This window comes from Grammomys surdaster, unplaced genomic scaffold, assembly GCF_004785775.1.
Source record: "Grammomys surdaster isolate TR1022 unplaced genomic scaffold, NIH_TR_1.0 125807, whole genome shotgun sequence".
Classification (NCBI taxonomy): Eukaryota; Metazoa; Chordata; class Mammalia; order Rodentia; family Muridae; genus Grammomys; species Grammomys surdaster.
The window spans coordinates 118,087-142,251 of record NW_021620638.1 but is presented as its reverse complement, the minus strand read 5'-3'; the positions used below and the strand labels follow the sequence as shown (position 1 = coordinate 142,251).

General features: G+C 39.8%; 1 protein-coding gene across 3 annotated transcripts; it reads right to left on the bottom strand.

The window, feature by feature from the left end:
- Positions 1-4,913: 4,913 nt before the first annotated feature.
- Zkscan8 (zinc finger with KRAB and SCAN domains 8) lies at positions 4,914-22,837 on the bottom strand. Of its 3 annotated transcripts, XM_028789266.1 has the most exons (9): positions 22,737-22,837; positions 20,302-20,367; positions 18,349-18,827; positions 16,947-17,115; positions 13,983-14,074; positions 13,539-13,662; positions 11,018-12,653; positions 9,917-10,022; positions 4,914-8,746 (listed from the first exon to the last, which is right to left on the bottom strand). In XM_028789266.1, the coding sequence occupies exons 3-7, from the start codon at positions 18,766-18,768 to the stop codon at positions 11,692-11,694; spliced, it is 1,767 nt and encodes a 588-aa protein (XP_028645099.1). In that variant the 5' UTR covers positions 18,769-18,827; positions 20,302-20,367; positions 22,737-22,837; the 3' UTR covers positions 4,914-8,746; positions 9,917-10,022; positions 11,018-11,691. The 3 variants fall into 3 exon arrangements, with proteins under 3 accessions (XP_028645099.1, XP_028645100.1, XP_028645101.1); XM_028789267.1 differs by lacking the exon at positions 20,302-20,367 and having other exon boundaries at positions 18,349-18,824; positions 22,737-22,750; XM_028789268.1 differs by lacking the exons at positions 4,914-8,746; positions 9,917-10,022; positions 13,539-13,662; positions 13,983-14,074 and having other exon boundaries at positions 11,291-12,653.
- Between the last annotated feature and the right edge of the window lie 1,328 nt (positions 22,838-24,165).

Here is a 24,165-nt window from a genome sequence, read left to right as displayed (position 1 = left end):
CAAGCTATAGGAGAAAGGCAGTAAACAGCACTGCTTTGTGGTTTCTGCATCAGCTCCTGCCTCCAAGTTCCTGTCTTGAGTTCCTGCCATGTCTTCCTTCAGTGATGGAGTATGACCTAGACTTGTAAGCTGAAACAAACCCTTTCATCCCCAGGTTGCTTTTAGTCATGGTGTTTTATTGCAGCAATAGAAATTTAACACACCAAGGCAACTTAGAAGGGTTTATTTGGGTTTACAGTGCCCGAGGGATAAGAGTCTGTCATGGCAGAGATGCATGGCAGCAAGCAGTGGCTAAAGCAGAGACAATATTTTGAACCACAATCGGCAAACAGGGCAACTAGCAATAGTTTAATCTTTACACTCTCAAAGTTTGCTTCTAGCGATATACTTCCTTCAGTAAGTCCATACCTCTTACACTGACCTAAATGGTGCTACCAACTATTTAAATGCCCAAGACTATGGGTAATATCTTGCTCAAATACCAAATAATTCTTAAAATAGTTATTCTCTCTTAGCTTCAAGAGCTGACATTTCTTGCCCTGTTATCTTCTAAGAGTGTGCAGGATCAGGAACTTAGAAAAAGTAAGTATGGTTCATGAAGGGATACCTGTCAATCACAAGGAATGTATGGATATACTTCTAAATCAAGTATGTTTACATAATCCCCTACAAGCCCCGAGAAGGTGCTTTATCACCTTCATTTATAGTTGAGAGGCACAGGGAGATTTACTTAGTCAAAATCATAGGCAATTTGGAGTTACATTTCTAAAAATTAGGGTGTGATGAGATGTGTGCGTGTGTGTGTGTGGGATGGGAGTGAGTGGGGTTTGAAAAAAAATTCCTTTGACACCATAAGTTGCTTCATTTTGTTTTAAAATAGGGTCTCACTATGTAGCCCTGGCTGGAACTCAGACTTCTTCTTGCCTCTCCCTCCACAGTGCTGGTATTAACATACGCGTGCACCACAATGCCAAGCAGTGACACAAGTTTAAGATAGGAAGTGCCCGTCCCTTCCTATCTACTGTCTGGGTTCATCCAACTCCTCAAACTTCATCCAGTTAACTGTTTCCCTCAAAGTGACCAGGCATGCCCCACAATCCCACCCTAGCAGTTCTGCTTCCTTTCCTGTCATTGGTACTCTTCAGGTGGGAACTGATACCTTCCTACCATGGCTTTGCCTCCAATGCTGCTATAGAGGGTGAAGAACCACTAAGAGATGTTCATCAGTTGCTGGAAAATGGATCTAGTGTGGATGGAGGTAACTGCTACAGTAAATGGTGACCTATTACAGGCAAGCCAAAATAAACAACTCTGTTCTGCATTCACAAAGAAATAGCATGGGTACCATAAGTATAGGTGGAAGAGGAAGAGAGCACTCTTGAATTTAGAGCACCTGATATTATTTTCCAGTTATTTGCACTCCCCTCACCTGTGCACGTATGCTTGGAAAAGCAAACTGATAACTGACGGATAGTGTGATACCAATGGTGGCAGGAGCAGACGTGCAGTTATGACCCACTAATGATGGCAAGAAAAACTAGGATTGTGGTCCCAAGAGGGTAGCAAGTCCAAATCAGTGAAGCAGTGAATATTGAGAAAGTCCTTTTCCTAGGTGGAAGCATCTGGGTACAGTTGGAAATCCTGCTTGCAACCTATTCATCTGAGGTGGCATACAGGAAACCTCCTCCCACTTTGCAGAAAAGCATCTGACGGCTCTCAGGACTTCTGGAGAGGCCACATTCCTCAATTCCTACCAGGAGGGGCCAGGTGCTTCTAAAGCCCTAGGCGAGGATTGATTTTGCTCTGGATTAGCTCAAACTGTGGGTTCCCCCCCCACACACCTTGCTCTGTGCTTATTGTCTAAATTTAGTTTTGCTACAGAACCTTTTGCTCCTGGCCACCAAGACTAATTTCCTGTTTTACCTTCCAAGAACGTGGGTTTTGCTTCCTTTTACCAAGGTAGGAAAACCATCAAGTATTGGGATTTAAATGTCATTTACAGCTGTGAAACATCTCTCATGGGACCGCATTATGGCCACAGAAACTCTGGTCTTAGTGCTATTTTAAAGACTAGAGACCAGACACAAAGCGATTTCAAAACAGCTTGGCTTACTGCAAAATTTCTCAGGTCACTTATTTAAGAAATTAGCTTAAGATATGATAGCCATTATGCTGGTTTGGATATACAAGCTGGTAAAAAGAATAATTCTTAAAATGATATACTTAGTTGGAGTTATAGATTTATCCTGTGGGAGAGTATGGATTAAAACACACAGTATACTTACTGGGTGATCCAGTGTAAGTCACTTAGCTTCCCCAGCTCTTCAATGTCAGAAGGAGTTGACAAGCTAAACAATACAGCACCCATTCTTTAGACTTTGACAACTTCAACACGTCAGAGAAATAAATGTCTTTGGTGAGTTACCCATCTGCTGAGTTGCTAACTCTCGAGTTGATTCTTTCTAAACTTTTTGAACGATGCACTACTGAACTGCAAATGGAGACTATAGTGTTCTCAAATGCTGGTTTAGTGACTGAATTTAGGAAATCACATTTCCTTAGAGTCCCATTTCTTCTAAGTAGAACTAGAAAAATATATAAAACTTTAGGACTGAATTCTGCTTGCAAACAGAATATTCTCATTCATGGTTTTCTTGGACAGATGGTAGTTAACTTTGTCTAGTGGCCACCAAAGAGTGTGTTCATTGCCATGTTCCCAAAGCTAAACATTTGATTAGACTTCAGTCTCCTTTCCTTTGCTTAAGAGCTATCCCCAGTATTTTATCTTTGATGGTAATGCGTCAACATATGAAAGCCAGACTTGACTTGTATCCTTAGCCTGCCACTCAGTAGATGGTGGCAGATCTGATGTTGAAAACAACTGTAAAACATCATCATAACAGGCACAAATGCATTTACATAGGCTATTTTTTGAAGTGCTGGCCACCAAATGTACAGGAGGATAACTATAATCAACAAAAATTCAGTCCATGTTTAAAAATAGTAGTGAGAATAAAATGTCCTAAGCACACACAAAAGTGTGACGACAGAAATGCCGGTCATCCTAATTTGATCATTAAGCATTGTACATATTCAAATGCCACTGCCTCATGGATTACTATGTGCCGAGTAAAGAGAAAGCACTAACAAAAACTCTAATAACATTGTTACTATGAATCTCAAAGATTAAGGCTTTTTAAAATCACACCACAGAATATATACAGACATCTATGACTCTATTAAAGCAGTGTTTCTCAATTCTTCCTAATGTGGCAACCACTCAACATAGTTCATGTTGTGATTCCCAACCATATTTTGTTGAACTATAATTTTGTTATGGTTTTGACTCATAGGTTTAGAACCAATGTGTTAAAGCTTGGCCTTGTTGTAAAGGATACCCTCAAGGATCCTTAGTAGCATCCTCCCCTCCCCCCTTTTCCCCTCTCTTTGGTAGTAGCATCCTTAAACTCTATCCAGTAGATGCTAGACACATTCCAGATGTTCACCAATGGTATAATTCCCAAATGTCTCTAGACATAATTAAACTTCTAAACTACTAAGCAAACATCAGATGCAAAACCCATTTTCTAGCTCATTTTACAGTCGTTTTATCAGAATAGGTATTTGTGTGTATTTCCTATTTTCTTTTCTCTTTACTTTTGGAAACAAGGTCTCACAAGTCTAGGATGGTATGAAACTCCTTATGTGTGGGAAATTTGATAAGGATGAGCTGGTTCAGAGTCCTGGCACCCAGGTACCCACCTGAGACTACTCAGGTGGCTCCTGCTCCCTACCAGATTCCTGGCCTGGAACCTGTGCCACACGTCCCACATGGAAAATGTGACCTGTGGTAATGTAGCCCAGAACAGAGTTCTCCATGCTAATGAGGTATCTAGAGGGTTTAGCCAATAAGCTTCCCTTCCCAGACATTCTTTTCTGTAAAAAGTATTTCATCTCTGGCCCACCCTGAGGAGTCAGTATGGACTCATTTTCCACAATGAACAGTCAATCAACAGTTTGGAACCAAGGACTATCTTTCATCAATAACAGCCATAGGGAGCATGGAGAAGGCCTTCACCTATATAGCCCTGCTGCCTAAATCTCCCGAAGAAGGCAGCCTCCCCCTCCACCTCCTAGAGAACTGCCACTAAGCTAAGGACTTAGCCGGAGCCCCTCCCCTACCTCCAGCCTGTGATCCTCTTCCATTCTCGGCTCTGGCTCTTATGCAACTTTCAGCAGTGTCTAGAAGTCCTGGGGTCTGAGAACCCCTAGTGCTTGTGCCCCCTCCCCCCACTCCATTCCCAACTCCCTGTGACCCAGTGCCTTCTGGATGTCCAGGAGTTTAGGAGCCCCCGACCCTCCGTTCCCAACTCTGTGGTTTCCAGTGGTGACTGGGCACCCAGGAGTTTAGGAACCACAGCTTTGGCCTTTCACATCCTAGGCTGCGTTTTCCTACTTCCTGAGCTGTGGATCAGGGTATATCAGCTCTTTTCTCGAGCTCTGCACCCAACAGCCGTGGCACAGAGTAAAAGTGGTCTAATGCTTCACAATTCATCTGCCCAGATCCCCAGTGGTGGGACGAGACACAGACCCACACTCAAGTAGCAAGGGTAGACCCTGAACTCTTGATCTTCCTATCTTCACATCCCACGTAGGATTCTAGCCTTGTGGCATGACATACGGCTCGTCCCCCTCAACCCCCAAATCATCAATAAGTTTCTCCAAGAAAATAGTTTATAACTTTAAAATTTTACATAGACTGTCCTAGATTTTTTTTAATCCCGTGATACAGACAAATCTTGATGTACTATATAGTATTTTATGGAGACAGTTATGTAGTTTTTGAGTGCACCAAACAGGTCACATCACTGAAAGCCCTTAAAACAATCTAAACATTACAAAAAATCCACACAATAATTTAACAAGCATTTATTAAACACCTACTATGTGCTCAGCACTGTACTAGGCACTAAAGAGAGTGCAGTGATACAAATGTTACAGTTATCATCCCTGCCCTCAGGGAGCTTACAGTTTAATCTTGGAAATAATAGATGTGAAACTATTATACAGACTGCTAGAAAATAACTGCAGAGCAAGGTATTAGTGAGTGCATGGATCACAGTACAAACTTGAAAGTTATGTGCTCAGGCAGGGGAAGATGCTATTGTGAGGTGAACTCAATCAGGAGTTGCTGTCTCAAAAGACATGAAGGGAGCAAATTTGAACAGAAGGTACAGCCAAAGAGTAATCTAAGCAAATAATAATAATAACAACAACAACAATGAGAGAAAGGCACAGAGTCAAAGGCTTGTAAGATAACACTAGAAAGCTGTAGGAGGTTTGAATGTGATCCACCAAGGTAAACATGCTTGAGAGTAATGAAAGCTGAGGCTTGAATGGAAAACAAAGTTATGGAACACTGGTGAGAATTATCTGCTGGTGGCTGAGTAAAAATGAGATACCATGAAAATGGAGACTGAAGATCATTTTCGAAGTGTTATGTAAGTTGGATATTCTGGAAGGCAACTGAAGAAAATCATAGTGACCTGAGCTTACATGATGTAGACCTATGTGGAAGGCTATAAAGTTATGGTAGAAATATAAAACAAAAACTATGCAACAACAAAAACAAACCTCAAGAAGAATATGAGCAAGATCAAAAGGTTCAAGACCAGGAGAATGGAAGGCAGAAAAGGAAGACATGGTAACTTCAAGGCTGGGATGAGAATACAAAAGGCAATGATTCTATTTTAGGGTACAACAATTAGGCAATGATGTTTATTTCAAAAGAAAATGCAAATTGAGGGAGAAGAATGGTGAGTTTTGGTTTCAAATATCAGGTTATGTAGGTACCTGAGGAAAATCCCCCAAGCAGTGAGATGACATACAAAGTGGAAAACACAAAGTTATTAAAATACATGAAGTAGCAAAACAGGTAAGTAGGGACACAGAAAAGTGAGTAAAAACTGGATACAGAGATTATTTTTAGTATAGAGGACAAAAAAGACTAATAAACAAGAGCCAGCTATAGAGGAAAAATGACCTAAAAATACTGTAAGAGAAAGAAAGGAGAACTCTTGAATTATGTGCATTAATCAAGGTTCTCTAGAGAACAGACCTTATAGACTGAATCTACACATATGCAGAGAAAGGGAATTTAACAGAGTCGTTTCCAGGCTGTGGTCCAGAGCGAACAATGGCTGTCTACCAATGGAAAGCCCTAGACTCAGGCAGTTGTTTTATTCCATCAGGATGGATGTCTCAGCTGTTCTTCATAACATCCCGGAATCCAAAGTCAGCTCTAACCCTAGCGAAGTCATGGACTTACTAGCAAGAGCAAGGGAACAATAGCAAAAGCTTCCTTCTTCCATTCTTATATTGAATGCCACTAGAAGGTATGGCCCTGACTAGATGTGGATCTTCTCACCTTAAAAGATCCAGATTAAAAGAAAATAAGTTTTTATATTTGAAATGATTTAATTAAGAAAAAAAAATCCTCACAGGTGTACCCAGCAGTTTGGCTTCAGTAAATTCCAAATGTAGTCAAGCTGACAACCAAGAAGAGCTATCTGAAGTCCACCCCTTATCAACTTCACATACAATCATATCTTATGCTATGCTTAATTTCCAAATGAAAATAATAACCAGGACATAATTATACCTAACATGATATAACTGTCCCATGTATAATTGCAAATGCATTACATAATTAATCAGATCATAATTACATCTAACATGATAAAACTGTATCTTGTACTACCTCAAATTCATGATTAATTTTAGAATAAATGGCAATGTCCCTCAAGGGACATTCTTTTGGTATCTCAAAACTTAAATTTGGCAACTACAGATATTCTCTTAATTGATGTTACATTACATGATAAAGAAATTGAGGAAAGAAAACACAAATATCTGTACAAACACATTCTTAACAAAATATGACAGAAAAAGTAATCTTCATTTCTGCAACTGGTCACATGGCCATAGTTGGTATTTGAAACTACCTTCCTTAAATACCCATTATTATTTCCTCAAAGGCAAAAAAGGCAATTTTTGAGGGGTAAGAGTACATTTTCTGCTGAGGGTAGAGAGACTATTCCCTCAGGTGAAGTAAACCCACGGGAATCTGAGGGTTCAAAGTTCTGGGCCTCAACAGGGTCCTACCACAGATCTCCACACCAAGTTACAGATCCAATTCTTTACTAATTAATGCTCTCTTACTTTAACCACAGACACTCTCTGAGGCTGGGACTCCAATTTTGTTTGTAATTTGGCCAACGTTAAATGAGGGCTTTGGTTTGATTGTCCACAATTTGAACTGTGATTGCTGGAGGGAAGATCCTCTTGCAGGGTGCACTTAGACTTTAGATTGTTTATGCATATCTGGAGCTGGCCAACTTTATCACTGAGTACACTGTTGCTTTTCATTGTACTCTGAGATGCTAGAAGTTGATTAATTTTATCAAGCAGTGCATTCTTTTCCTTTGTCAATTTATTCAGAGATACTTACAGGAACCAACAAGCATCATAACTTTTCTTATTTTTCTACAAATTTTCCAAAGTTTTATATACAGACTCATCAAATCTCTTGCCTCTCACAACTGGTCAATCAGGATAATCAAATGCATTTGTCCCTGTAAGTTTGTAAAAACAGTTCACAGCATGGGCTTTCAATATTCCCTGAGTTTCTGAGAGACTTCAGTAACTGTAGGTGTTTGCAAATTGGAAAACCTATCCCAAATAATTTTTAAAAAATTCACTTTAATATGTCTATTGTTCTAAAACCACTTCTGGTATGAAAATCTGTATTACTTGGTATTCTGTAGAAGAACAGAACTTATAGAATGAAAAATACATATAAAGGGGATGTATCAGAACGGCTCACAAAATTGTGGTCCAGGTAGTTCAACAATGGCTGTCTCCCAATAGGCCTAATAACCCAGTAGTACTCAAGATGACATCACATCACATATTGGGAAACTCAACATTATGAAGTATAAATGAGATAAGAAGGACAACAAAAATAAAAAGTCTTAATTAATACACTGGCAATTTCATGTACATTTTAGTGGAATGTTGACTATGAAAAGCCAGTAAAAGCTAAGGCAGAAATGGGTTAAAATGAGTAACACACTTGAAAAAAAAATCAAGAAAAACGCAGGACACACATGGTGATTGGAAACGGGAAAGAAGCTTAAATGGTTCCTCACTGCAGGCTGTGGATGAGCTTACTATTGCTACCTATCCATCTGCCCAACCTGGAATCTACTCACTCCTATTTCCTTAAGGTAGTCTACAGAGAAATGTATTTGTATCACTATGCTGTAACTGATTTACCCTCCTTTAAGCATGTTTTATTGAGAAAATAACTTTTTTGTACTAAGAATCAAGAATATCCAAGTCTAAAGATGGTCTCACCCCAAACAGTATTTTAAATCAATTTTCCAGCAATTGCAATGAATCCACACTATACCACTGCACATTATTTTACCTAGTATGTCTTATGACCAAGGGTACATGGTTTCATTTGGCTGGCTGGAGTTTAGTCAGTTGGTAGCAAAGCACAGTGATCATCACAGGCTCTAGCATCAGGCTGTATAGGTTAGAATCTTGTCTTTTGCTGGATATGTTATGTTGGTTAGTTCCCTAAATTTCTCTTTTATCTTCTACAGATGGGCCATGCAGTAGTGATATTGGCTTTTAAGTAGGATAAATATTTAACTTAGAGTTTGGCTCATGGCAATCACTGAAAAACAAAACAGAACAAAAATGTCAGCTATCATTCTGGAGGTGTAGAAACAAGAGTGAAGCTATACTGGTCCATGTCAGAACCAAGCACCACATTCTCGAAAACTTATCTGGCTTCATGGAGAAATTCTTTGAAACCTCATAAGTTTCTTCTAGTGGTATGTTGACAGCAAGTAAGTTAGGGAAAAACCACTTTTCTCTGCCACATCTTAAAATGAGCAGCTGAGGATGGGAGAAAATAGTACTGGTGAACATCTCATTTTAGAAGCACAGAAAAATTGGACACTATAGGATAAAGGCTTAATGAATGCCACTGAATTAAATTAAATACAGATTGATTAATGCTTGGTGAATTCAAGACTAACAATGACTTCTATGTATTTCTTCAAAGACTCCAAAGCCTTTTCTATCATTATATACTATAACATTTGGCCTGTTCTATACATGTGCTAAATCACCTCTGACAATTCATTTAACTTTTTTATTATTGGCAATTATGTTTATGTGTATATATTTATGTGTATCTGTGTGCAGGCCAGAGATGTTGGCTGCCCCTGGAGCTGGAGTTACAGGAAGTTTCTAGCCACCCAGTGTGGGTGCTGGGAACTAAACTCAATGGTCCTATGCAAGAACAGTCCACACTCTTAACCTCTAAGTCACTTCTCCAGCCTCACTTACTTTTTCTTTTCTTTTTCCTTTTGAGACTGGTCTCACTATATTCAAGGCTGGCTTGCTATGCAGTCCAGGGTGGCTCATCTGCCTCTGCTTTCTGAGTGCTATGATTAAAAGTGTGCCTCTCCATAATGGCTCCAATAACTAGGTTTTAAATGACCATCCTTTCTCACATTCACCCCAGATAACATTAATCTTCCCAAGTATACTTTCTTTTCTCTCGACTTCCTCCAGATACTTAGTAATTCTGAGACTGAAGTATCTGGTATATATTACTCTGGGTACAAATGCAAAAAGGGCAATTTTATTAGAAATCAAGGTAAGTACTTCACAAAAGTCTATGAAAGGAGTGGGCATGCATATATATGCACACATGCTCTGAAAACGTACTCATCCTACGTAACAACATAGAACTGACCTATGCAGAAACCCTGACGTATAGAGGGTAAGGCACAACTCAAGCAGGAAGCAAGGGTCTTGACATGGGCAGATTTACCTGCTTCTGGTTTCTTAAATGCTTGCAACCTTGCCTTAAAATGTTATTGAGGCTGGAGAGATGGCTCAGTGGTGAGGAGTGCTAGAGAGGAGTCAGGAATGGTAATCTGTATTAAACAGGAATGAAACAAACAGAACAGAGGATAAGAAAATAACAAATAATAGAGAGGTCTGTTCTGAGAAAGTTAACCAAAGAAACTAAGATGATCCTTTTCAAGACAGTCATGGTGTGAAATTATTTTTTTTCAGAGATTCCATCAGAAACTCCTTCTGAGTAAGATTAATGGAATAATTTTAAGTGTGAGGATTATTGTTGCAAAGCAAAAGTTGTTCAACTCCAAGACCACTGTTAATGGTCAAACATGAAATAATTGATAGTAACAGATGGTTTTCTTGTTCCTCATTACATGAGAATTCTAAGACTGTTCCCAGTATTTGGAGGACTAATAGCACTACTAGAATCATAGTACTTTAGAATATACATTTTAACAAGTATTTATTAGGTAGTAAGTGTAATTACTCAATTGAAAAGACACTACACTTTAGATGCACAAGATCTGTGTGCTCCTTTAAAACCAGTCTCATCACTTACACATACCGTATTCTATGTTATGCTGAAAGCCTCAGAGGTGAAGCACAGTGCCTGATGACAATGAGTGTGATAGTGTATCTTTGCTTTAGATGACTGATGGAGTGGACCAGAATGCAGAAGGATGAGCAGTCGGAGTGAGGTATTTGACAGATTACCATGGTGGATACTGGAGCTATGCAAATGGAAGGAAACAGATGGAAGATAATGATGGATCTGCTGTGGCCATCTGAGAAGGTCGGTCCAGGCAGAGCGTGTAGTCAGTGAGTTTATATAGACTGATAGGAACCTGAGAGTAGAACTGTAAAGGGCCAAGAGGGATGATGTACATTCTTTGTAAGGATTTGTAATGTCTTTTTCAAGCACCTCTGTCTTTCATGTGGTGCCCAAGCTTTGCTAGTGCAAATATTTTTCAAACCACAGTGTATAGTGGGGAGGTGGAAGGAGAGTCAGAAGACACCTTGAGAAATAACTGTCCATGCTCAAGAATAGCCAGGCTGAGTCTCCACTCACCTTTCTTTCCATCACGCCCACCATCATCACTAATGCGTCCACTTCCTTTGTTGACACAGGTACTGAGACTGGGGGTGGAAGAATATGTACAGATGCTCAGGGACTCAATGGAGTCAGTAAAGGTTCTAAATGAAGAAAAATGCTACAGTGCTGTTAAAAATATAGCATTGAGTTTGTGGAGGAATATGGATATCTATCATCTAGGAGTATTAGAATAAAAATTTAAATGTCTTACAATTTCTAACTAGGATATTAAAAAGCCAAACACAAATCTTAGTCTTATTGAGGTTGCCTTGGACTCAAGCAGCTTCTCAGATTAGGATTTATTGACAAAAAGGGACCACAGGAAATGGGAAGAACAGAAAAGCTTGGAGGAGTAGCCTCTCTCAAACTTAGAGCTACTCATAGGAAAGACAAAATATAGTGTTTCAAGTCACAATAAGCAATTTGCTGCTATTCTGAAGAATATACTGAGCTGCTAAGGCTCTGCGTCATCAGATGTCCCTAAAGGCAGTCAAACTAATCAACTCATAGCAGGGATTGGGCCCAAACTAGCCAAGTGCTATTCTTAGCTTTGTTACAGCTACAGTTTCTGCCCTTTTTCACCAGCCTTTTCCACTATTACATGGTTTCTCTAATGCCAAATAATGTTCAAACTACAACCAAAGCTTCCCCTAAACTCCTGTGGTTTCAGGCTTTTCTGCACTGTGGATTCTCTGATGTCGAATGAGACTTGATCTCTGAATAAAGGCTTTCCCACATTTGTTGCACTGATAGGGCTTCTCCCCTGTATGTATTCTCAGATGCTGAATGAGACCAGTGTTCCCATTGAAAGCTTTCCCACATTCTTTACACTTATAGGGTCTTTCTCCAGTATGTATTCTCTGATGCTCAATAAGGCCCGACTTCTGACTGAAGGCCCTCCCACACTCATTGCATTTGTAGGGTTTCTCCCCAGTGTGGCTTCTTTGATGGCCAATAAGATGTGAGCTCCGTCTGAAGGTTTTCCCACACTCATCACACTCATAGGGTTTCTCCCCAGTGTGAATTCTCTGATGTCCAATGAGGTGTGAACTATGACTGAACGCTTTTCCACATTCATTACATTCATATGGTCTCTCCCCACTGTGGATTCTCTGGTGCAAAATAAGGCCTGCACTCTGACTAAAGGCCTTCCCGCACTGATTACATTGATAGGGCTTCTCCCCAGTGTGGATTCTCTGGTGCAGGATCAAGCCTGTGTTCTGACTGAAGGCCTTACCACATTCCTTGCAGTGATAGCGCTTCACTTTGTTGTGGATATCCTGATGGGAAAGGAGGGCTGACCTGTAACTGAAGGCTTTACTGCACACATTACACTGATAGGGTTTCTCTCCAGTGTGTATTCTCCAGTGGCGAACAAGGCCTGAGTTCTGAGCAAAGCTTTTCCCACATTCATCACATTTATGTCGTCTCTCTTGTGTGGGATTTCCCTGCTGCCTCTCTAATTTGCCCAGAAGGTCTTGGGTTTCTCCATGCGCAAGACCCATGATAACATCCCCGTTGCACTTGGCAGTTGCTTCTCCATGTGGCTGGATTCCGGGAGATATTACCTGTTTTGAAAATAATTCCTTGTTCTCACTCCTGGTCTCACCATCTGAAACAAACATATGATAAATGATCATTCTGAAAGTCACTTTCTATTTTTTATATTAGAAGAAAGGGGGAAATGAAGTTCTCATTGGAGTTACAAGGAAATTCAAACTTCTCTATTCAAAATAGGGAGAGATATATGTGGGTTGATCAAACAGAGGTACTAAACAAACTCCAACTAGGAAAGAGGTGCCAGGACAAAGGGGTTTCCTGATAGGTGAGTAAAGCTGGAAAGGGATCAACTGAGGAGTATAAGTTGGGGAATAGAAAGAGATAAAGAACTCCTACAAGAGCTATTGAGTGGGTGAGAACGTATCAAATGGTTCTGAGAGGGCTGGAAGTACCACTGGCTCATGTGACAGAAATGCTCCAGTATCATGGTCCAACGGGAACTGGAAGAAAGGTGGGAACTCAGGGAGTACTACAGCGGCATCAATTTCTTAACTGGCAAAATGAACAATACTCACTATACAGGTATAAACTGTAAGGAATTAGAGAACAAAATGTTTCATTTTAGACCCCAAGAAGTCTCAACCTAACATCCATCTGTTGATTTCTAAGTTTCTTTTCCTTAAGATTTATTAGAAAAACTTTGAAGCAAGCTTATGACTATGTGTGTCGCATGTGTTGGGTGTCTGCAGAGGCCAGAAGGCACTGTATTCCCTAGAGTTGGAGTTACTGGTGGCTATGAGGTACTTGATGTGGATGCTGGGAACAGAACTCCAGTCCTCTGGAAGAGCAGAAAGCACTCTTAACCATTGAGCCATCTCTACATACCCAAATTCTAAGTTTAAGTCCCACTAAGTCCTCAAGAAATCTTATAAAGCTACTAGAAACACAATAAACAAAGAGAAAATTCTTATATTATAATAACTACAGCTCTCCTTACCCAGGGAGAACATGTTTCTGTATTTCTCAGGCCTGTTATCTCTACTCAGATCCTTCTGTGATGGATCAAGAAGCCACTCTTCTCGAATAAGAGACACAGCCATGTCTTCGATCTTTTCCAAAGTCTGAAACAAAATGAGACCCTCATTTGGGGCCTAGAAAGGACCCTAGAAAGGGCTCAAAATCAGTGTTGAAGATAACTATAGTGTTAGGAGAGGTGAAGAAGCAGGAATGTGCTATGCAAAAGGGTGTGAATAGTTGGGAAGAAAAGGAAAGTGCACTAGCTTTACTGGGGTGGGGGGGGAGATCAAAGATTGGTTTGTTACTAAGCAAAACAGATTCAGGTAAAGTTCTTAAACAGGCACCACTGCAGATAGAGACGGGCATTTGCCGAGATATTGTCAAACAGAGATATGGGCTTTTAGTGAGAAGGAGGACAACTCACCTGGAACCCTGCAGTGAGAAGTCTAGCTGTCACCTCCTGATCTCCAGAACTTCCTTTCTGGGAAGGAGTAGGTTTCTGAGAAGAAGACATGGCTGAGAGGAGAAAGGAACTATGAATTGACTAGTTTCGTTGCATGCTTGTGGGAGCTGGCATTCACTTATCCAAAATTATTTTATTTCAGCATATATATGCTAAGGATTTTGCACATAAAGTGCTGACATTTGGACTGTGGCCCATATCTATGAATGCTCATAGAACATCTGTACTTTAATGTACCTGAATTTAGACAGTCAAATAAATTAAGTATACTGATTGCCTAATGAGAGCTGCTCTCTAATTTCTTCTCTACCAAAAGTATTATCTTTGTCTTTATGTACAATGCTCCTTTTGATCCCAGTATCATAGAAACTGAACATGAGAACCAACCAATCTCTAGTAAGTCTGTTACCTTGTTGATCTCTGCTATGGCTGTTCATGTCTGCTTCTCATGGATACTGAGCATTTTATTAGCAAAATCAACCTTATAGTTAAGCAACGTATGTCTTGGGCAACAAGATTTATGACTTCAGACAAGAATTATGTAATTAACTAAAGCATTTCTATGCTGCTTTGTTAGAAATATTAAAAGGTCTTAGCCTTTTGACTAAGATCAGTGTAGGGATATTACAAGTTTATTGATATGCTGGTAGGGTGGCAAATGCCTACATATATATATATAAATATATAAAATGCCTATAGCCCTTATGGTATAGGCAGGACCACCACAAATCTGAGGGCAGGCTGATCTACAAAGTGAGTTCTTAGCCAAAGAAGACTACACAGACCTGCTTCAAAATACAAAAAATAATTTCATTTACATAAAACAAGGTATTATAAGTCCCATAAATGGAAAAACAAAACAAAACAAAACAAAAACCCTCAAACCAAACAAAGACAAATAGCCTAGAATATGCTATTCTGCCAAAAATAAGGCAGATCTAAAAAATAACAGGAAAATGCCAAAACAGACAGACTTAAGCCTTCTTCTGGCCAAACATGAAGTAAGCACAGTGAACACAACGGTTCTGAAAACAAAGAATTTATATGCCCATAAGTAAACAACGGCAATAAAATGGAAGGGTTGAGGTCATAGCTGAGTTAGAAGAGTGCTACCCTTGGGTGAGTAACACCCTGAGTTAAGATACTTAGCACTACCCAAACAACACAGACCCTGCCCTCTACACACACTTAGGGCTGGCATGATGGCTCAGTGGTAAAGTGCTTGCTGTGCATGTACGAGGACGTAAGTTCAAAATCCCATCACCCACATAAAAGCCCTATGTTTGAAGCCCCAACATTGTGAGTTGAAAGAGAAGAGAAACAGGCAGATCCTGGGGGCCTGGAGATCAGATAATCTAGCAGAAATGGACATACTTATTCAGGGAAAGATCCCAACTCAAAAAATAAGGTAGAGGGGCCAGAGAGAGCATTGGGGGCAAAGGTGCTTTCCATATAAGTCCAACAGCTCAAGTTCAATTTCTGGAATCCGTAGTGGATTGAAAGACCTGACTCTTGAAGAAAGTTGTCCTCTGCCCTCCAGGCAGGTGCATGTCTGTGCCCACACACTAATAGTAATAAAAGTAAGGCGGGAGGAAACAGAATATACGCAATATGACTTCTAATCTCCACATATGTACCAATGGGTAAACTAGAAGGGAAAGAAGTAAACGTTCTCTCTTGAGATGAACAATGCAACAACGTAGAAGGAATGATTGAGAAAGAACCACTTGCAACTGGTTTAGTAATAATCCCTGACTCAGTTGAGAAGCTTTAATAAAATAAAGCAAAAAGGAAACATCAATAACTATTAAAATTACTCTTTTAGCAACAAGTTTGATAAAGTTTAAGATATTTACAAAGCTTCATGAGAACTTCCTCCTAAATTACTTAATTATAAAGGGAAGAACAGTAACTTTATAGTGATTAACCTAGCAAGATTAATTGTAAGTCATCAAAAATAACATTACAATAGGCCAAATTTCTTTAGTGCTCTTGCTAAATATATCCAACTGGAACCTAAATATGAGAAAAGTTCAAACAAACCTAATTTGTAGCCATTCTACTAATTCTAATCTATGTTCTTTAAAACTGTTAAGGTCATTAAAAAAAAAAAGACTAAGAAATAATGCACAAAATGCCAAATTAAAGGATGCTGAAGAATTTATGACTGGCTGCACTACCGTCATAGGGTGGGCTCTGGACCAGAAAAAACCCTGGGACAACTGGCAAAAGGTGACTATGAACTGTGCATTAGGTCAGCACCACCATTTCTAACTGTCTTCTTATTGTAGTTATCAAACATTCTCTCATTAAAAAAAGTACTGAAGTATTTGTAAATATGCTATGATACTAGAAAGATCTAAAAAAAAAAAAGATAAAGTCTGCTGTAAATGGGGTAACAAATGTGTGAATTTATTAAAAAAAAAAAAAACCAAACCCTTAAGTTCTTTGTTCCTAAGTTTACCCCTAGAACTGATGGTCTATTGCTGTCCTCTAGGCATGACATGGCCACTGTCCTTCTGAACTCTCAGCTGCTGTGGCTATCTACCTAAGACCTGCTACAGAGTGGGGAAGGTTCACAAGCCTCCTTCCCCATTCCCATGTAGGTATGTAACTGGTGCTAAGAGATTTCTTTAGTGATGTAGCTGATGATAAGCTACCCACGTTCCTATAAAACAACAACAACAACAAAAAAGCCTTCACCTTACCCCTAATTAAACTCATTGGTTCATAAGTTAGTTTTCAATAGATTGTTTCTTTGGTGTGTTCTTTGTGCCCCAGTAGGGGTCCACAGCTATTTATCTGCATAGGGAAAGTTCATGTATTACTTCTATAAACATTCAAACCCAGAAGACTGGGACTACTCAAACACTGATGCTAGTTCCTGAATGAGACAGGTACCCAAATACAAGTCTCTTTCCTCACCTTTATAAGTGAAATCTGGCCTCTCTCTTCTGTCCTGTGGCTTCTGGAGCCCTGGAGATTTAGGCATGGTGGCCAAGGGCTGGATGTGAATACTTGGAGGTTCTGATGCAGATTTTGAAGGTATGACTTCATCCCAGAGTACTCTGTGCCCATGTGTACGAGTTGAGACCTAGAAACAATGGGACAGCAGAGTTACACAGAGTTCCTTTGAGAAATGAAGTGAAGGTGGTAGTGGAGTCAATGCCTTTCATTGGTGTTGATATTTGGGAAAGCAAGCAGTATAATATCATTTACTTCCTAGGGCAGCAAGAAACTAGCACAGAAAGACGGCATTTGTTTCTATTCAGTACTAAAGAAAAAAATTTCTGTTGATGTTTCTCTACTATATCAAATACCAATATTAGGATACAGAACTCCAACTTAGGATGAATAACCCAGAACACTAAAATAGGGTCACACAATAGCAAAATAGTCTTCTGATAAGGAACTAGGAAGCTTATATTCTAGGAAGTAGTCATCTTTAATTATCTAGGCAAGGCAAGCAAACATACAAAACAGTTTAGCAAGCTGGGCTTTACTTCACTTGTTTGGTATTAAGAACTGCCCCCATCCCTTGCTCTCTGCACAATGCACCTAGTTAGTGATCTAGGACCTTATCTGCATTGAGCTGTATCTACCCCCTACGCTGCACAATAGAATAAATTTCTCCTCCCCCTAACAACCATGACATGTAGACAGCTTGTACCCAATCATATTCCAGTTACTTTTGGGTAAGGAACGTGTGTGTGAGTGTGGGGGAGGGCAGGCCTAGACTGATTTTGGGTACATGAGCCAATAAGGCAAATTGTATCCTCCAAGAAAACAAAGAACCATCCTCACCCATGCCTGTTAGCAAACAAACTTCCTTTTCTCTCGAACCTCAGAAGAAGTCCCAAATAATTGGGGCTCTTGAGTACTTGAATAGTCTCACTTGAGTGGCCTAAGACTCTTGACTGTATTTCTTGCTTTGTACTATTGTTCTGCCATTGAATAATGCTTCCTTGCTGTCTGTACAATTTGTGTGGGTCTTTATTTCAATTCCTTAAACAAGAGGCCAAAGATGTAGAAACATCTGGCCCAAACCCTGGGTATTATGGGTACCCCAGAAAAAAAGTAATATAAGCTCCTTGTGTATTATGGTCCCATTTAGCAAGCAAGGACAATAATATAACTGTGGGGATCTTATGAGGATGAAAATGAATTCTATCCTTTACAAAAAAGGATTCTATCCTTTAAAATAAATTAAAATAATTTCTATCTGCATTTACGAGAAACCAGTGAACAGAATTTGTTCCTCAAAGTGAAGCCAATGTCTTTCTACCAAGCTCCCAGGAATTCAGTCACGGCATGCACAACTACTTACTGGTTGCCCTAGGACATTAATCTGCCTTTCCAGGTCCTCCAACAGGGTCACTACCTCCTCTCCATTCTCTAACTGGTGCTCCTTAACCAGAGCCTGCAGTTCCTCAGGCAGGATGGTCAGGAACTGCTCCAGCACCAGCAGCTCCAGGATCTGTTCTTTACTATTCAAGTCTGGCCGCAGCCATTGATGGCAAAATGCACGAAGCTGGATCAGAGCTTCCCGAGGTCCTAATGTCTCCTGGTAGCAAAGCTGTCTGAAGCGTAGGCGAAACAGTTCTTGGCCAGGTGTGTTATTTTCATGCACACTAGATTCCTCATCCCAGCCGTGATCCTCCTCTATCTTGACAATGACAAGGTCCTCTTCAGGAGCCTGGTCTGGTGGAGATGGGGCTGAAGAAAGCTTTCTTGATTCTGTAGCCATTTAGGGCCAGAAAAGCTCAGTATCTTCTTAAAAGTCTTCCAAGGACCTCCAGGGTACTTCTTCCAGAACAGAAAATGATAAATATGTTAAGGTCAGGCAACAATCATAGTAACTGATATCTTAATGAGTGCCCTAAATCATCTGCCAGCCCAAACTTACCCAGGGTACAAACCCTTCCTTTTGCTTTCTGTTTAGGGTTGTGGAGGATGGAGACCATGGAGACTCAGCCTATAAAATTCTGTTTAATTCTCAGGTACTCTTCAGCAGCACTCACTGAACTCCTTGTGGCACCTTGCACACCTGCCATTTCCTGTACTTTAGCTCTTAACTTTGTTCTAGTTTACAAGCCCTTTAACCCTTTCCTCTTCACTACCTAAGATTCGCGACCCTACTTAGGCTTCCTATTTTCCCTCCTGTCTCAGGGTTATCTCTTGGGCTTCATCTCTTACTTCTAAAAATCTATTTGGAGCAGTGTATCTGCAAAGAACAGAATGTCTTATAAACATCTACAAACCTAAACCCATACACCAATGACCTTCCAGAATGTTACAGAAATAAAATACTGTAGTGTTTGAGTTGACAGCCTTCACTTAGCAGAAGGAACCTGACGTTAACCAATATTGTATCTGTTTATTCCCATACAAATGTCTATCCATCTACACTTTCACCAGGTGAGTTTTTTCCTGTTTGTAATTAAGAATAAAACCACTGAAATCACATGCATACATGATCTTGTATAAGGAGTTTTTAATTCAGTGAAGTAAAACTTGGAAGTAAGAAGTAAATTGATAAGTCTTAATGTAGTATCTAAAAAATTGCTGAATTGTTTCTAAAATGGCTACAATATTTTGCATTCCAGTAGCACTTGACATTGTATTAAAAACTAAACATTATAATAGGTTTATAGTAACGTCATGATTTTGACTTCTTTACTAACAGTATTACACATATATTGGTGAAGTACCTATTTAAAGATCATGGTCCACTTTGCTTTTGTTTTTTGGCAAAGTCACATTCTATAACCAAAGATAGTGTCAAACTTGTGATTCTCACACCTTAGCTTCCTAAATACTAAGACCACAGGCAAGTACCAGGTTTATGCTTATTTAACTTGTTTAGGCTGCTGAGATAGGGTCTTATCAAGTAGCCAGGATGATTTTTAACTGGTGATACTATTGCCTCTCAAGTACTGGAATTCCATGCAATCCCATGCTTTGTCCAGGATTATTTTGTAATTGAGGTTTTATATTGTTTGTATGTGTAAGATCTGAGAACTCTTATATATTCTGGATACAGGTCCTTTATGAGATACATGATTTACAAATACTGACTCTCTTCTATTCTTTTAACAGCAACCTTTAAACATGATATTTATAATCTTTTGAAGCATAATTTATCAAATTTTTAAACGATTGTACTTTTGATATCAAGTCTAAGTTTGTAGTTTCAGGTTGTACTTTTAAGTCTATGATCTATTTTTAATTAATCTTTGCAGAGGTGAGGGTGTGGCTGGAGGTCTCCCTCCTTACTTACACATGACACACATAACAGTCTGCTGTAGCACCGTTCACAGAAAGGATTACACACGGGATCACTTGCCTTAGAGAGAGAGAGAGAGAGAGAGAGAGAGAGAGAGAGAGAGAGAGAGAATATGAGAATATGAGCACAAGGTAGTCTGACTGACCACAAACTATTTCTGGGGTCTCTTCTGTTACCGTGACCTATATATCTACCTTCTCTTGATACTAATTTTCAAATGTTAAAATCAAGTTCTTATCCTAAAATTTTTCTGTTTTTAAAGCTGTTTTAGCTTTGCTGGTTGTTGCTTTTTGATACATATATTAGAACAAGCTTATTGGTTCCCAATAATGCTGGAATTGAACTTGTGTTGCATCTATAGCTCAGTTTAGAAATACTATCTCAACACTATTGATATCACATTAGGAATGATACCTTAACAAGGATTTTCCAGTCCATGAATGTCAATATCTCTTTTAAGTCTTCTTGGACTACTTTCATTATTGACCAAACTATTTTCCTTACTCTCTACAGATACTACTTTTCTCATAATGGTACATTAATGGTTGCAAAAAAGTTTTGGTTTCTTAATTTCATACTCTTCAAAACTTTATCTTATTGATAGAATTAAAGAACATTAGAGGACTATAGTCTAATACAACATAGAACATGTCTAGATTTAAGAGTGGAGGCTACAGCTAGAACTTCAGGTCCAAAAAGCTCACTTTGATGGCCTTGTTTCTTTGTGGGGAATATGTACACTAATGGTTTCTCTCTATTCTTGTGTATATATCCCTTGCTAAGGCTGTAGTGGTGACTTCTCCTTGACTTTGGTTATGCTTCTCTTCATTCATGTGTCATAATGCTACTAACTGTCTTCAAAAAAGATGCCTTAGGTAGTACCTATAAATGTAATTTTATCTGCAGACAGTAGATATATATATAAAATTAACATTAAGTTATAACTGGAATACGATGGGTCCTCAATCCAGTATGACTGATGTACTGTTAAAAAGACACAGGGGTCTTCGAGACAGTTCAGGAGGTAACGGCACCTGCTGCCAAGCCTGACAACATGAGTTTACTTTCCCAGGACCCACACAGAGGAAGGAGAAGACTGATTCTACAATTGTCCTCTGACCTCCACTAGGGTACTGCGGCATGAGTGGACCTTACCCATCTCCCTCAAAGAAAACAATATTCTCTAAGACTGTTTTCAAACTGGTGATTTCCCAACCTTAGAACTGCATGCACCAACATACATGGCCTTTCCTTCTCCCCTCTAATAATCTCGTGGGTACACTCTGTAGTGTTGCAAAGTACCTACAGATAAATGCTGATCCTTACATAGCATCCTTAAAGAACATCCAGTCAGGATGACTGTCTTATCAACGAAAAGGCAACAATCCTAGGTTTCTTCAGGATCGAAAATGTTAAAGCTTTGACAACTAAGAAAGGCACAACTCAACTTAAACAATACTGGCTTTTCAATAGATGTAGGAGATGTACGTTTCTTTCAGATTAATTAACTTGAGAAATGTCTGAGAACTGAATATAAACCAGGAATGATAATCTCCAGGTTTTAAGAGATTAAGGAAAAGTAGATGAAGCAAACATGCTTTGTAGTTATCTGAAATGGCATTCATTCATTTTTTTTTCTCGTTTTGGAGACTTTAAAAGTTAATTTAGTAAGCATGAGGGTTAAGAGAAAAGGTACTCAGGAGAGGGCCAGACACACAAGCGTGGGTATGGGCTTAAGGAAGTTGCTTTGATGAATGCTTTAAAGATTTACATTTTTATATTTAACTAAGGAACTCAAAACGTGCATATTCACTAAAATAATGATTGCTGCATAACAATACTTCAGTGAATTTGTCAAATAGAAAGATGTTGTCAGGTGGTGGTCAATGTCTTAGAAATCTAACAGAGATCACTCATGAATGACCTGAATTTTGGAAATGGGAACCCACCGAGTTTTCATGCAACTATTTCAGTTAGCTTCAATAAATTAGGTAAGCAAAGTATTCTGAATAAGGTTTAATTTTGTTACCCCGAAATTACTGAGAGTATTTCTTTTGCACACAACTGTTCAGCCATTACGTCAACCATTTTTTGAATACACTTCTTTATGGGTTTAAAAAAAAAAGAGTAACAAAAATCAAAGGTTTCCACGTGGGGCAGAGGCTTCAAAAGAAAAAAATATATTATCTTTAAAAAATGAATTTTGAGACCGATCGGCAAAACTGCTGAGTAGAAATGGTACACGGGCCGGCTTTACAAGTAAGAGCGAGTGCAAAATTACACATGATGACTGGCGGTGAAGAGAGCCATCCCGTGGGTAGCTGGGGCCCGGTGTTGGCCTGCTCAGCTGCGGCAGGCCCTGGGCCGACCCGCTCCCCGCGCTCGGGCCTCCGCTGCCCGCGTGGCCCTGCTCGGCCCAGCGCACTCACCGAGAGCTCCCCACGCTGCCCGAGAGCGGGAGGCGGCACAGTGCGGACCGGGAAGCGCGCGAGGAGACGCGACGGACACCGAACCCGAGCGGGACCCCTCCAGCCGCTAAGTTCCAAACCCTCGGAGCCGCAGAGCCGGCCAGCACGCATCTTGCCCCACAGCCACTTCCGGAAGCTCTCTAGGAAGCTCGGAGGTCTGACAGCTCTATGGTAGGTCGGCGAAGGAACTGAACGTGGTCAGCTACACCAGGTGGAGGCCTATGCCGGACATCCTGAGGGATGACATAGCTTCAAGTCACCTAAGCTTTTGTCTGTCCAGCCTCGGGCTTCAGGTGACAAGGATGAGTTGGGTGGCTGATCGCAGACCCAGAGGCCTGGGCTAGGCTCAGGAGTATACCTAACGGATTTCTCTTTGTTCTTAGATAATCCTGTGCTTTCCGGTTAATGCTTCATGAATTACTCCAAATTTCCAACGTACACTGCATATTGGGAGAATTTAAACCTTTATAGTTCCTAGGAACAGTATTATATTTATAAAGTTTCTACTGACTACTGCTATGTCTTTGACTGTGAGGTGTTCTCAGCCTCCAGATACTTACATTTGGAAACAACAAAACTTCTACAAAATAACCAGACCCCTAACTTAAATTTTAAAGAGGATAATGGTGGAAAATAATGAACATTGGTTTACTTTTTAATGTCAAAGACAACTTTGTTGTTGTTGTTATTGTTGTTGTTTTTTGAGACAGGATAGCCTGGGCTGTCCTTGGAACTCACTCTGTAGACCAGGCTGGCCTCAAACTCAGAAATCCACCTGCCTCTGCCTCCCAAGTGCTGGGATTAAAGGTGTGTGCCACCACTGCCTGGCCAAAGACAACTTTTTATCTGTTTCAATTTGTCAAGACAGAGCTGGTGAATCTTATTCTCATCTAGAGTTAATGAGGCAGAGGACATTTGCATGTCTTACCTAATGCCATATAAACAAATGGCCAAACAAAGTCTAGAACAGAAGGTAGAAGTCATATTCAACCAGGAATTGTCCAGCTTAGGTCACAAGTGGACAATAGATAGGGTTTTTTTTTGTTGTTGTTGTTTGTTTTTTTAGTTTGTTTAGATCAAGTCTCCCTGTAGCCCTAGCTGGCCTCAAGGCAAATCTCCTGCCTTACCATCCCAAGCGTTGGGATTATAAGCATAAATCAAGTGATTATAAACGGGATTATAAAGATAAGTCAACAGAACAGGTTAAAGCTTTCTGAAGTTTGTTCTTCTTTCAAAACAACTAAATTAGAAATAAAAGAGTATTTGACTCCTATTCTTTGATTAGAGTTTTTAAATGATGACTAAAATTTTGCTCACATTAAGGACATTTGTGGTCTCTAAGGTAATCTGACGACTAATCCAGAGCACTAAAGAATTTTTGGTACTTTTC

Bases quoted from the DNA above. Each gene is read 5' to 3' on its own strand.
- Zkscan8 (XM_028789266.1), bottom strand. From the start codon at position 18,768: ATGGCTACAGAATCAAGAAAGCTTTCTTCAGCCCCATCTCCACCAGAC. The intron at 13,663-13,982 runs GTGAGTTGTCCT...ATTTTGTTTCAG, and splicing joins TTCTCACTGCAGGGTTCCAG to ACTTTGGAAAAGATCGAAGA. The intron at 12,654-13,538 runs GTAAGGAGAGCT...TGTTTGTTTCAG, and splicing joins CAGAAACATGTTCTCCCTGG to ATGGTGAGACCAGGAGTGAG.